The 13,166-nt window shown below is 45.2% G+C and overlaps 1 protein-coding gene across 1 annotated transcript; it reads left to right on the top strand.

Annotated features, from left to right (window-relative positions):
* The first annotated feature begins 2,051 nt into the window (after window positions 1-2,051).
* On the top strand, window positions 2,052-12,342 carry LOC133493956 (adiponectin receptor protein 2-like). Its single transcript, XM_061807960.1, has 10 exons — window positions 2,052-2,098; window positions 2,184-2,310; window positions 2,733-2,873; window positions 5,581-5,862; window positions 8,603-8,770; window positions 8,849-9,020; window positions 9,115-9,301; window positions 10,501-10,688; window positions 10,768-10,961; window positions 11,052-12,342. Exons 1-10 carry the CDS (start codon window positions 2,052-2,054, stop codon window positions 11,178-11,180), a joined length of 1,635 nt encoding a protein of 544 aa, XP_061663944.1. The 3' UTR covers window positions 11,181-12,342.
* The last annotated feature ends 824 nt before the right edge of the window (window positions 12,343-13,166 follow it).

Here is a 13,166-nt window from a genome sequence, read left to right as displayed (position 1 = left end):
CCTCTGCCTGCCATCTGCTATTATTCAGAACCCCCCCCCCCCCCCTTTGAAACATTTACTCTCTTCTTGTCTCTCGTCTGGGTGAAATCCATCCAAAATAATCACTATTGGCCAGGTACTGGGGGAGAAATGCAAATTTGACATCTCCCATCTAATCTTCGTTTCACATTTCCATACATATGATTTTTTTTTTTTTTTTTTTTTTTTGTAGACTAATGCAAATTCACTCATGTGTCCCCCTCAACCATTTGCACGTTTTCTGCAAGGTCGACTTTTTTGTCCGACACGTCTCGCGCGGACCTTCCGAGATGAACTTTGAATCGAAAGGTTAATTCCCGTGTCCACGTCACTTCTTACCCTAATTGGAGCCGCTAAAGCTGTCATGTTTCTCGCACGGTAATTGTTCGGATTCGGCGCACAGGGCTGCTCGACGTCCATGTTGTATTTAAGCGGACCCCCCACCTCTCTTTCTCTCTCTCTCATACACACACAAAAGATCATGTCTATTATTTCTGACCTTTTCTTCTCTTTTTTGTGTTACCCTATCAGCATGTTTGGGCAAAAGCACCGTTCAAGGTAGAGCTCACTGAAGCTGATTAATGAACGTTAAGCACCATCGCTACCAATTACATCTATTAATGAAGCTGTCATGTGGGCAACCGCCATGAAAAGTGCATTAAAAGTGACCGCAGACGGCAGTTCTGAAGCAGTTGCAGGCATAATACGGTGTCAAGTACTCAATACCAAGCGAAACGTGACAATTGAAGGGGTCGTCAACTCTTCCAGTGTATCTATTTAGCAAAGTTTTTCAGACCATGAACACTTTTGGGAGCCTGCGTTAATTATTCACACAATCTCTGCACCGTCCATCCAGTCGAGGCCTGCGTTATTTATTTATCATACGATTCAAACGGATTAGCTAAATGGTCGCATTGCCCCCCCCACCCCCCATGGATACACATTTCATACACGCAAAGAAGCGTTGGATCGGTTGCAGTGCAATCAGAAATGAGTGTTACACGAACAAATGAAGGCCGATAAAAGTTAAAAAGTTAAACTAGGACGCTTGAGATTATATGATACATGCTGCGATAACTGTCTTTTCTACAGTGTAAACTCTACTCAAGGATATAAAAGTAGCATTTCTGTCGCAAGTGTGGTTTAACTTGTTTGGTGTTAGAACGAGCTGAACCAGCCTGGCGAAACCGAACCTGCACCATCATCACAAAAACATTTCTTTGCGCAACCAGGAAATCACACTCAAGCCGCCCTTGCTTGCCCCGTGAAGTCTGCGTGGACACACCAGTGGGTGTGCGCGCCCACCTGGACCGTCAATCGACACAATAAATAACATTTTAGGACATCGCCAAACACTTTCTCCATCGTTTGCCCTTATTGGGGGTCAAAGGTGAACGGGAGCCTATCTCAGCCCACTTCAGGCAAGAGAAGTTGTTTACATAATTTAGAGGCTTCAGTGTGCCCAGGATGCATAGAAATGTAGCAAAAACCCACAAAGGAAGGCTAGAAATGAAATTTGAACCCAAAACCTGCGAGGCAGATGTATTAACCACTCTCCACCATGCTGCCCAATAGTTTGAACTTTAAGCGTGCCTCACTTGATTTGAGGGGGATGGTTGCAGCCATTGTTTGTCATTGTCCTAACTCGGGCTTCAAAATATATAATTAGCAGTAACATTTGTTTGAATTAACCAGCTATTATCTAATAATTGAATAAAATGAAAAAAAATTGTATACTTGTGTTGCATGTTTCAATTGTCATTAGTGTGCTAAACTAGTGGCTTTAAAATTATAATTAGAGCAGCAAATCTGGAAGGTTCATAGATTTTTTTTTTTTTTTACAACTTTTTAAGTGAGTAAAAAGGATGAAAAGGACGAGGACTGAAAAACAAGTACCAGGTGTTATCCACCAACTGAACAAAATCTTTTAATGTAAAACGTGTTTTTTTTCCCCCCCTCTCACTTCAAATTTTCATTTTCGAAGTTGCACTTCCGTTTTCCCCGTAAGTAAGAATGAAAACTACAAAAACCAAATGAGTAATGGTGTCTTCCGGGTGGACAACGATTGGTCCACTCCCCCGTGAGACTACCCTCCCCGTGATTGGCCAGCTGCCTCTCGTGAGGGCGACGTCACAGGTTGACCCCGCCCCCTCCTGGCTCAGCAGACGTCCCCGAGTGCTGCCTGTCGTAAGAGAACAACAGAGAGCGGAGCGGAGCGGAGCGGACTCGCGGTTCCGAGTCTCTGCCGAGCTGCCACCGAACAACGGAGATTCCCATCACCACGCCGACGAGGTAAACGCAATTACAACGCCGTGTTTTGACGGTGCCGCGTTGGGGATAGTTTCGGACACTTTACTTGGTTTTGGTACTTTATGGGCGCTAGCTGTTAGCACAATATCAGGAGATTAAGAGAGGGTTGGAGAAATATATTGCAATTTTTTTCCCCACGTTTGGGTCCGACCGTGCTGTGTCAAGGCAGACGTTTAACAGAAGGAGGCTGTCAGAAGAAACAGGAGGCTAGTTGGAGAGTTTGTTGTGTTTTTTCTCGTGTTAGCGGACTAGCCGCGCTGGCTAACTCGGTGTAAACAAACGTGCGGGCTGCCCCTCGCTGTGCCTGTGTTGTGTTCGTTTTATTCTTCTCCTTTAACTCGCCCGATGCCGTCACATACAAACACGGCACGACGTGGCATGACATGTTTTGACGTGGCGTGACGTCAGGCCCACTGGGACGCTCTTGTGTGTGCTGTGAAAAGTGCAGTGTGGCTTGTCAACAACAGGAGTGTGTGTGGAGTTTTTGGGCTTGTCTTTGTCTCCCTTGCGCCTGCTGTGACTGCTTGCACACCTCCAGAGGAAAGGTTAGTCTCTTTTTTTTTTTTTTTTTTTTTTTTTTTTTGCACTTCGTAACGTATGTGTTAACTATGATGTTGATCACATCATATCAGAGCAACCCTCCCTCAAACCCTAATCACATGCCATCCAGTGGCTGTGAGCAGCACAGATAATTAAAATGGATGCAAATTACAGGGCTGTTTCGGTCATTCGCAGTGTAGCTGCTCTATTTCTTGTACTGGCTTGCAGCACTGTCAATGTCTATTCTGCGTGTACGCCAAGTATGAACTCATGCCGTCAATATTTAATAACCTGGCCAGCCGATCGCCCGTTTGTCTCGAACTTCTGTCACAAACACCCAACTTGTTTTGTCTCGCGTGAGATTAGCACATGGATATTTCATGACGTGTTCAAACACATTTTGCATTTTTGATCTCATTTCGAGGGACTGCCAGTCTCGTTATTGTCAATGTTTCATTTTTTTGGGGGGGGGTTGATAAATGAATACGTTGCTATCGATGTGTCACGACGGATGAGTTACAATTGGCTGTATTTTTCAGTGGATTGGATGGAGTTACACACACACAAAATATACATTTGCAATTCTCTGGGCAAGTCGCACCCTGCTATGCATTTGTACATTTTGGCAGGAACCACAACTAGGGAAAGAAATGCCGCTAAACTTGGCTTTGAGAACTGTCATTACAGGGAAAGAGGAAAAAAAAGACACACAGAAGTCTTTCAAGATCTTTTAAGTCCAACCACAGCATCACAAATCCCTCCCGAAGCCCAATACGTGCACAAAGGTCCATTGTTATGCTCAAGGGAAAAGCAGAAAGCTCTTTTTTTTTCTATAATTGTAATGAGACGGAATTGGCGGTGTCAGCCGAAGCCGCGCTCAGATGTGTGAGTGTTTCATGTTGTAAAAAAGAAAGCGCTGATATCTTAATATAGAACGTAGCTTTAGGCTCCCTTGTCATCAGAGTACACTATTTTTATCGCCATGTGACCACTGACCACCTTTGAATTCCCACCCAGTGGCTCAGGGGAGCGAGAGAGTGACTGAGAGGGGGGGAACAACATTTCGTCGGAGACGTGCCAGCGCGTTGACCTTGTTGCTACTCGTGTGGCAGATTATTCTAGGACGTAACTTCTCTGAGAAAGCACTCTTTCTTAGTAATTGTGGTTGAAACAACCACAAACATAATGTCAAACTCTCGTACTACATCATCATAGTGAATTATCAGTGTTTGCTAGGACTCTAAAAGATCGGCTGTATTTATTAAAACTATGTCGCCACTCACGGTTAAAGTTTACCGTCAAACTAAACATTAAACAAAGAAAAATTTGAACTTTGTGTACTTAAAACAGCCACCTAACTCGAAGTCCACTAGCTTAGTGCTAACTCATAACGGCAAATGCCATAGACGGTGTAACATATAACAGCTACGTGGCAGTGTTATAACGCTTAAACCAAAATGCCACAGACGAGTTGAAGCACCGAGCAGCAACGTTGCGGCTGTTTATAAATCTTTTCTTTCAGAAGAAAGAGATGATCCATTATTGGGCTTTTGCTCAGCAGCTAAAGCCAATCAAATCAACCATTTTTTTTTTTTTTTTTTTGTCATGTGGAGACAGGACACGGAGGCAGAAGTGACAGCAGGTCCAACGTTGAAAGTGCGACATGCTTTGGGACAAGGGAGCGTTTTTATCTCAACAATTCTCGATTATCCAAGTTTGCATCAGATAACGGACTCGTTGCTCAAGACCTGAACGTAGCTTTAGGCTCCCTTGTCATCAGAGTACACTATTTGTCGTGTTTTCATCATGCGCAGTATGTTCACAGAGTCGTTAGATTGCACTTGCCCTTTGACCTGCTTTTTCTTCACTTTTTTTTTTTTAAGCGAGAGTAAAATCTTCCTTCCCCAAATGAGCACCCGCCGACGTGGTGTCGCCACCTGACTTTCATGAGTCATGTCTGTCTGTCTTCCCTCAGCAAGCATGCTATTGTTGTCTCGATTCCGAATTCTGTCTCGGAGCAGGAAAAAAAAGAAAAAATCAGCCGTTCGTTAACATTACTCCAAGCTAATCACTTTCTCTTCTCTATTCTGCTGGCCGCCAATAATTTTTTTTTTTAACCCCAATGTTTTTTTTTTTTTTTTAACCCCTCACCTTTTCTCCAATGACGGACAGTTGAGTGGACTCTTACGGAATTGTTCAGGTGTACCTAATATAATGTCCAGTACATCCTCAGCATTGCCGCTATCGATCCGCGCGTCAAATCAATGCAGTAGCTCGACAGCGTCAGCGGCTTGGGGACAATTTTTTGTGGTTATTAATGGCTTCACTATGGACCCCGGGGCAGGTTGAAAGTGCCCATTAATGAAGTTGACACTTGAACAATGTGATGTGCCCAAACCGGATGACGTTTTTATCAACCCGACGCAGCCCGAAACCTTCAAGATGTTCCCGTTGTGCGTCGGCGCTGTTCTTGCGCTGCACTTATCTTGGGAATTGATTTGACTTTGTCACAAGTGCCTCGTGTCTTCTATTTCCTCAGCTAATAAGAAAGAAAAAAAAAAACACTTTTCATTCTGACAGAAAAATGCAGGCAATTTTGGGGGTAATTTCACAAAGTGGAACGTTTATTTGCTTTTTCTTTTTTTCTGAAATCGTTTCAGCCCGAGTGAGCTTTGATTTTGAAATGGATTCAATGGGTTTGTGTCTCTCCAGCCCCATCCTGCACTTCACCCCAAGCGAGCACCCCACCGCCGTCCAGCGCTCGCTTCAAGCTTTTGCAGGGCGGAGGTCCGGTCCGGCGTTTCCAAGCTGGACGAAGGACAGGAGAGCGCGCCCGGGGGCCCGGCCTTCGTGCTGCGACACAGAACTTCCAGCCATGCGGCACAAACTGCAGATAGCGCACCGGCGGGAGCCCCTGAGAAGGGCTGCGCTTTTGCCACCTCAGGTTCTTCAGACGGACACCTCGGCGTCCTACGGTGCCACTCGCACAACGGGGTGAGTTGAGCCTCTTTATCTACGATTCTGAGCCATTGCAAGTGGATTCAGCAAGGCGCGTGCGTGCAGTCAAGACTCATTAAACACATTCGTCCTTGCACGTGCGCTTGGTGCACTCATACAAAGGCTGGCGTCCTGCCCCGCTCAGCGTTTATAAAAAAAAAAAAAAAAGCCATCACGTTTGGAGCCATTGAGCCGAAACACAATAGCGCAGCCGCCCGTGCATTGTGAGCGTTTGGGCGGTACCTGCCGTAACGCGACACGGACACCTGAGAGGACGCCGCCCGAGGGGCCCCCGCCCGACAGAGAGCATCCGGTTTAGCGGCCTTCAAGGCGTGACCTTTAAAAAAAAAATTTGCATTTGCAGGCGCAGGTTACAGTCTGAGGCATGGCACATTTATATATACACGTAAAATGTAATGTATTACATGCGCATCAACTGGAAACAATGTCCGCACATCCGCTCATTAATGAGAAACTTTGTTTTAAAATGTTGTTTTCAAGCATTGGAGTTTCCATTTACTTCCATCGATTGTGCAAGTCGTTCACTATTGTTGTCATGTGAAGCTTTCTTTCTTTGTCAAAAGCAAGAATCGAGCAGGCGCCAGCTGCATTTTATTATTTTGCATTTGAAGAACGCGTGTGCATGTGTGAGTCACATGTTGTGGGGAGCGGAGGAGGAGGAGGGGGGTTTACACTGTACAAGGGTGAACCTCCCCCCCACCCCCCGCGCCGTGCTGCGGCGTTGCCTCACTCTCGCCCTCCATTGGCCCATACCCACGTCACATGATTCTTTTTCTCCTAAAGTTCCACTTTCCCCGGAGATGGTGGCTTTTTAAAAATACTTTTTTAAATGATTGTGAGTAGACGCACAAAAAAAGTCTTTAAGTCTGAAGGCATGCTTGAAAGAGACATTTTGGAGTCATTTCTAGCAGTGCTTTCAACAACTACCAAAATTCAAGCACGTATACTAGACAGTACATAAAAAAAAGTATATACTGTAAGCATTGACAGAAAAATAGAATTATCAAGTTACGTTTTGAGGCGCCACATATACGCTTATGGTATATCATTTTTGTCATTGAACTACAAAGAACATATGATCGTCGAGGAAGAAGCGAATTTCACCAGCTGCTGCTGTAGCTGTATAATCGTTAGCCGAGTAACATCATTGCTGAGGTCATTTTTTAAAAATGTTTTCAGAAAACGAGAGCAAAACCAAAAAAAGTCAACAAATAAGAAGGTTCAGCCATCGGATTCAAGCTGACGTCACCCGACAAGGTCACGTCATTGGCCCGGAATTCATAAAGCTTCAAAAACAGCAAATGTGAAGTAAATCACTCGACATGCGTGCGAGCGCCTGTTTTTGTTGAATTTGGCCGATCACACGTGTACACACACCGGATCGGGTGCGTGCAGTTAGCCCGCCTGCAACGAGCACTCTTGTGTGTTTTTGAAGGTGTGTCTGGAAGCCAAAGAAAAAACAAGTGCACACTTGCAGCTCTCCTCCTTGGTTTCTCGTGCATGTTTATATTCTGGAGTCCACCTGATTAGGCCCACCCTAATCACGCTTGATGCTGAATGAAAGTAATTGATCTCACGGTGCCATCCGTACGCGTATCTAACGGGGTTATACATAAAATAGGACAACATTCGGTGGTGGAATTCGAGACGTGTTATACAAGCTGGTTAAAACACAGTTTTGGTTGCATAAGGAGGCAGCAGTGGCGTGTTGCAGCCCCAGGAGTTGTTTATTGTCCGTAACTCAAGCAGATAAGGACAATTTCACGTTGCGTAAGTGTAAAATTGACCCATAAAAAAAAACAAAACATATTTGTCGTCCGGCCTGCCCCTCACAAAATGCGGCGTGTCAAACAAAGTGCGCCTCGAGAATTGCATTGGAAACAGAAAAAGGAGACGTGTTTTGCAGATGTTTTTCAGCACAGCCACAGAGTCGAGCCCCCCCCCCGACCCCCTTGGCAGCCACGCTCACCGAGCTGATACCCGGGCAGCGGCCTGACATCACATCCGGCTGTGGGCGACTTTTGATGCCAGATTTTTTTTGCACATGCTCGCGACACGCTGGTCCAGTGTAGCGCGCGGTTCCTCGAGGCCTCCTGGCTTTGAAACATTTTTTTTTTTAAATTGTGCTTGCCTTTTACATGAAAATAATATTTATGAACTGATTGTTCTTCGGAATTTCCCATTGATTAATTACTTGGATTTAAAAATAAAAAGACTTTTGCGTTATTACCCACAACGTGGATGTGAAGTGCAGATAGTATTTTTGTCCACTTGGGGTCGCCATTCTCGCATTTTAACTTTATTTGTGACGTTTGCAAATGCAGTGACAATCTGTGGAAAATGAAGGATTTTGCCTCAAGTCTCAAATGATTATTATTTAGCCGCATGAACCCTTGCAGTCCTGCTTTTAATGGAAGCTTTCACTAAATCCCAGACCATGGCGAGTCCTCCTGGACTAGACCTCTCGTGTCTGCCCAGGACATCCAGTCCTCTTGTCACCATGCACGGCTGCGTGTGCACTTCACTGACAACTGGCAGCATCTGGAGTGCGGCGTGCGCCTCTGTCACGAAATTGCACACGCGACGATGAATGTGGCCACACAGACGGCAAATTAACGACGCGTCCGCCTTTATTGCGGCAGATTGACGAGACACGCTTGCGTCCGCGCCTGTCCTGGCAGATCACCTGCGAACTTCGCCCGCTTTTGTGTTCCAGGGTCTCCCGACGTGCGACAAGGTGAGGAGAAAAAAGGAGGAAGACGGCCGAGGAGAGGCGGAGGACGAGGGCCGGGACGATCGGAGCAGCGACGAAGGCTTCATGGGGATGACGCCGCTTCTGCAGGCGCACCACGCCATGGAGAAGATGGAGGAGTTTGTGCACAAGGTCGACCCCACCCTCTACACGTCATCCTGCCTTTCGAGTCCGGTTTTCGTCATGTTCCAGTCTGGCTTTTGTCACCAGGTGTGGGAGGGGCGGTGGCGCGTCATCCCGCACGACGTGCTCCCCGACTGGCTGAAGGACAACGACTTCCTGCTCCACGGCCACCGGCCGCCCATGCCTTCGTTCCGCGCCTGCTTCAGGAGCATCTTCAGGATCCACACGGAGACGGGAAACATCTGGACACACCTGCTAGGTCGCTCATGCACACAAGTTGAGAAAAGAAAGAGATGAACAAAAGTTTTGGCTGGTGTGATTCTGACGCCGTTCATGTCCGTCTCCCCCCCCAGGCTGCCTTTTTTTCCTCTGCCTGGGGCTGATGTACATGTTCCGACCCAACATGTCGTTCGTGGCGCCGGTCCAGGAGAAGGTGGCCATCGGCATGTTCTTCCTGGGCGCCATCCTCTGCCTGTCCTTCTCGTGGCTCTTCCACACCGTCTACTGCCACTCGGAGGGCGTGTCCAGGGTCTTCTCCAAGTAAAAAAACAAAACAAAATAATTCAATATACAGTATACATTTTTGAAGAAAAAAGAAAACTTTTTAGCCTGAAATAGGCTGCAAAAGAACTTTTTACACCATGGGTCTTCATTTTAAAGGTCAAGTGTCATCCCGATAACCATTCAAAGTTTATACGAAAAAAATAAATATGAGCGGAGAGGGCGTCATCCGTGCGCAAAGTTGCAGAAGTGTCATTCGACATCCAAGTGGTCGCCATATTGGCTGCATTTACCACACCCCGGACATTCGCCTACGATGGGCCCTTTAAATCCAATCAGATTCATTTTGAGTAGAAATAAGATATTTGACACTGACTGCGGCCGCTCTGGATGAAGATTTTCACTGACACCTGCAAGACAAATGACAAACACAAAGCCCTCAAATGAAACTCGTTTGCAATATTTGATGTAAAACTATGTAACTGCACACTGTAGTTGTAGAAATGGGCTGTTATTATTACTAAGTAACTCACAATTGCGACAGATAGCCACTGATAGTGACTGAGGACAACTTGGCTTGGTCTTAGCCAGCAGTAAAAAAAAATCCAGAACTGATCTGGGGAAGGACTGTACATGATCCATAATTCGTCTACAAATGGTCTTATTTTTTGCTCAATACAATGAAATTGTCAATCATTTTCAACACCATCAATTTTTTTGGGTCAATCATTGATTGCATTTGAAAATTTGCCCCCTTGACCTCTAACAAAAGTCTCCACTAACGAATGATTCAGATTAAGAAAAGCCTCCCCGGAAATTTTTTTTGTCTCTAATTACGAAAGAAATTCAGGATACACAAAAAAAAAAAAAATGGTGCTGGATTCCACCGAACGTAAACATCCTGTATTTTGCTTTGAAAGTGGCGCGATAGAATCAGAATCAGCGTTTTTAGCCAAATACGTAACAGCGCACAGGGAATTTGTCTCAGGTAGTCGGTGCCGCCCCGGTACGACATTCAGAACATGGTACAAACAAATTAGCAAGAACAAAGAACAAGAGAGATTCAGTTACAGATGCGCAGGATGCAGTCTTCTTCGTTTCGAACTAATACTGAGATTTTGAGGTTTTACTTTTTTTGTCCGTGTGGGAGGGAAGCACAACAATCGCCGATGAACTTTTCAACCCGGGAGAAAATTCTCCAAAATAATGCCGCGCTGACCCCCCCCACATTTGACCAGGCTGGACTACAGCGGCATCGCCTTCCTGATCATGGGCTCGTTCGTGCCGTGGCTCTACTACTCCTTCTACTGCTCCCCCCAGCCGTGCATCATCTACCTGCTGGTGGTGTGCGTGCTGGGGCTGTCCGCCATCACCGTGTCCCAGTGCGACTTCTTCGCCACGCCGCAGTACCGAGGAGTCCGCGCAGGTACCGCCCGGCTTTTCCTCCCCTGAGGTGTGACTTTTGTTTGTTGGTGGAATTTAACCTTCGTCCTTCCTCGCTCCAGGCGTGTTCGTGGGCTTGGGTCTGAGCGGCGTGGTGCCCACCCTTCACTTCGTCATCAGCGAGGGCCTGATCCGGGCCACCACCATCGGGCAGATGGGCTGGCTCCTACTCATGGCCACGCTTTACATCACCGGAGCGTGCCTGTACGCCGCTCGCATCCCGGAGAGGTTTTTCCCCGGCAAGTGCGACATCTGGGTGCGTGTCACGCACAAACGCCGCACGATTTCCCTTCCTCTTTCGGCAGCCCCTTCCCCCGCTGACAGCGTCCCCCTCTGTGTGTTGCAGTTCCACTCTCACCAGTTGTTCCACATCCTGGTGGTGGCGGGCGCTTTCGTTCATTTCCACGGCGTCTCCAACCTGCAGGAGTTTCGCTACACAGCCGGGGCGGGTTGCACCGACGACGGAATGCTCTAACGCGCAGGTGGTCGCTTCCACCTTACTACAGGGAGCCGTCTTTATTTTTTCTTTTTCTGTTTTGTAACGAAGCGCACAGTCAACCTGCCGCCCTCCCCGGAGGACAATGTGGCTTGTCGTGTCGCAGGAGGGCCTGACAGGGGGCGCCATTTCAAAACTGACCTTCTCCTCTCAAGCCACTTTGTGAGAGCTACACTAAATACGAGCTGGGACCTCTGGAATATAACCATCCATTTCCTCTTGGAGATTTTCATGATTTATATCGCAGAGGAAGCGTCTTTTTTTTTTTTTTTTTTTTTGAAGAAAAAAAATATATTTTGGGGTGTTTGTATGAATGCTGTTTTTTCTAATTCAAACCTAAGAGCATTCATATAAAAAAATGTACTTGAATATCTTCCTTGATTGCGACGGTTGCAATGGGGACTTCTACGGGGTGTCACTTTTAGATAAAAAGATTTTTTCCATGTAAATAAGATTTCTAAATTTGGGTTATAGATTTGTATAAAATATATATATTAAAAGGAACAAAAAAAACACTAAGGCGAGGTCGAGGGTGCCGCGGTTGGAACGATTATTCTTATTTCATTGAATATGCAAGGAGATGCGTTGAAAAAATCTCCGTCACTTTTTTTCCACCTGCAAAACGGGAACTTTTCTCAACGTTTTGCTGCGCGTCCAACTCAGACCTCGTGCGAATGTTTGCGCTTGAAACCAAATCAAAGATTAAATGAGAGAATATTTTTAATATTTAGGCATTTACATTCATTGTCTCTTTGCTGCCAATTTTTTTTTTTTTTAATTTGAATGCCTTTTAGTCGGAACCTAATAAATCAGCACATTTAAAACACATCCCAACAATTTGACCGAATGATTGAAAAGAAAATTGATTTGTTCACATGACATATAAGTCTTCTATTGTTGCAATAATTTTTTTGTCTGTTTTTGACATCATCACGTTGTTGATGATTGGCAAGTGTCTTCAATATGATCTGTTTGCTTGACTCACGATGGATTTTATTGTTTACCATCTATTAATTTATTGCATTTTTGGATGGCAGAATATTTGTATGCTGATGCGCACTTTGCATCGTGAGAGGTGTGTTTGCTTCAGACCTTTACATCTGCTTTATTGTTCTAATAAAGATGATTTGTTAATTCTCCAGCTGTGGCATTGCCTCATTGGGAAGCGGATGCTGACGACATCACAAACGTAGTAAAGTTTTGCTCATTTATTTGTATAAAATTTATTTGACGGATGAACACATTTTAAGACAGTATTAGTATATTACCATTTAAAAAAAAAAAAAATCATTTTCTTCTGACTGCTACCTATCCAGTAATGTCAATCTAGTGAGGAGGGGGGCGGAATCTTTATCCGGAACGAAGATTTTGGCGTCCGTTGGCCTGGACGGTTTTTGTTGTCGTACACAAAGCAAACCTGTTTACAGCTGTACGTGTCGAGGCAAAACTTGCAATTTTTCCCAAAATAACAACTTCGAAAAGCATAACTTTTCCTTCACTTGACGCTGGGATTGGTTTTAGACGTCTTATGTTTCGGGGTAAGTGTTAACACGGCTTGCTTGTCCAGTCCAATTAATTTTAGTTAGCAGGTGTCAGCCGCGATTTCAGCCAACATTTTATCGTGACCTGACCTTTTTATCACTGACAAAAAACGTTTCATCTTTAAAATTAACATTTATCTTCAGACGATTAACTTTTGTTGGTGACCTCTGGAGTTTGTACACAAACTAGGGATGCACCTAACTGGGGGGCAACATTGCATGGCAACATTCTTACGTTAAAAATGTCAAAGTGAATGACATAAAATGGCGAAAATATAAAAGTTCATCAACACAAAATGGGTGTTTGGATCCCTGAGAGACTACCTGTACTAACAGATGCCTTAACTGTAAGGGGAAAATGTTTTCAGTTATTACCTAAATAATAATAATTTCAAATAAATAGTTACCCACGTGCACGAAATGG

This window comes from Syngnathoides biaculeatus, chromosome 20, assembly GCF_019802595.1.
Source record: "Syngnathoides biaculeatus isolate LvHL_M chromosome 20, ASM1980259v1, whole genome shotgun sequence".
In the NCBI taxonomy this organism is placed as follows: Eukaryota; Metazoa; Chordata; class Actinopteri; order Syngnathiformes; family Syngnathidae; genus Syngnathoides; species Syngnathoides biaculeatus.
The sequence above is the reverse complement of the archived record's forward strand: the minus strand, read 5'-3'. Positions and strand labels throughout refer to the sequence as shown.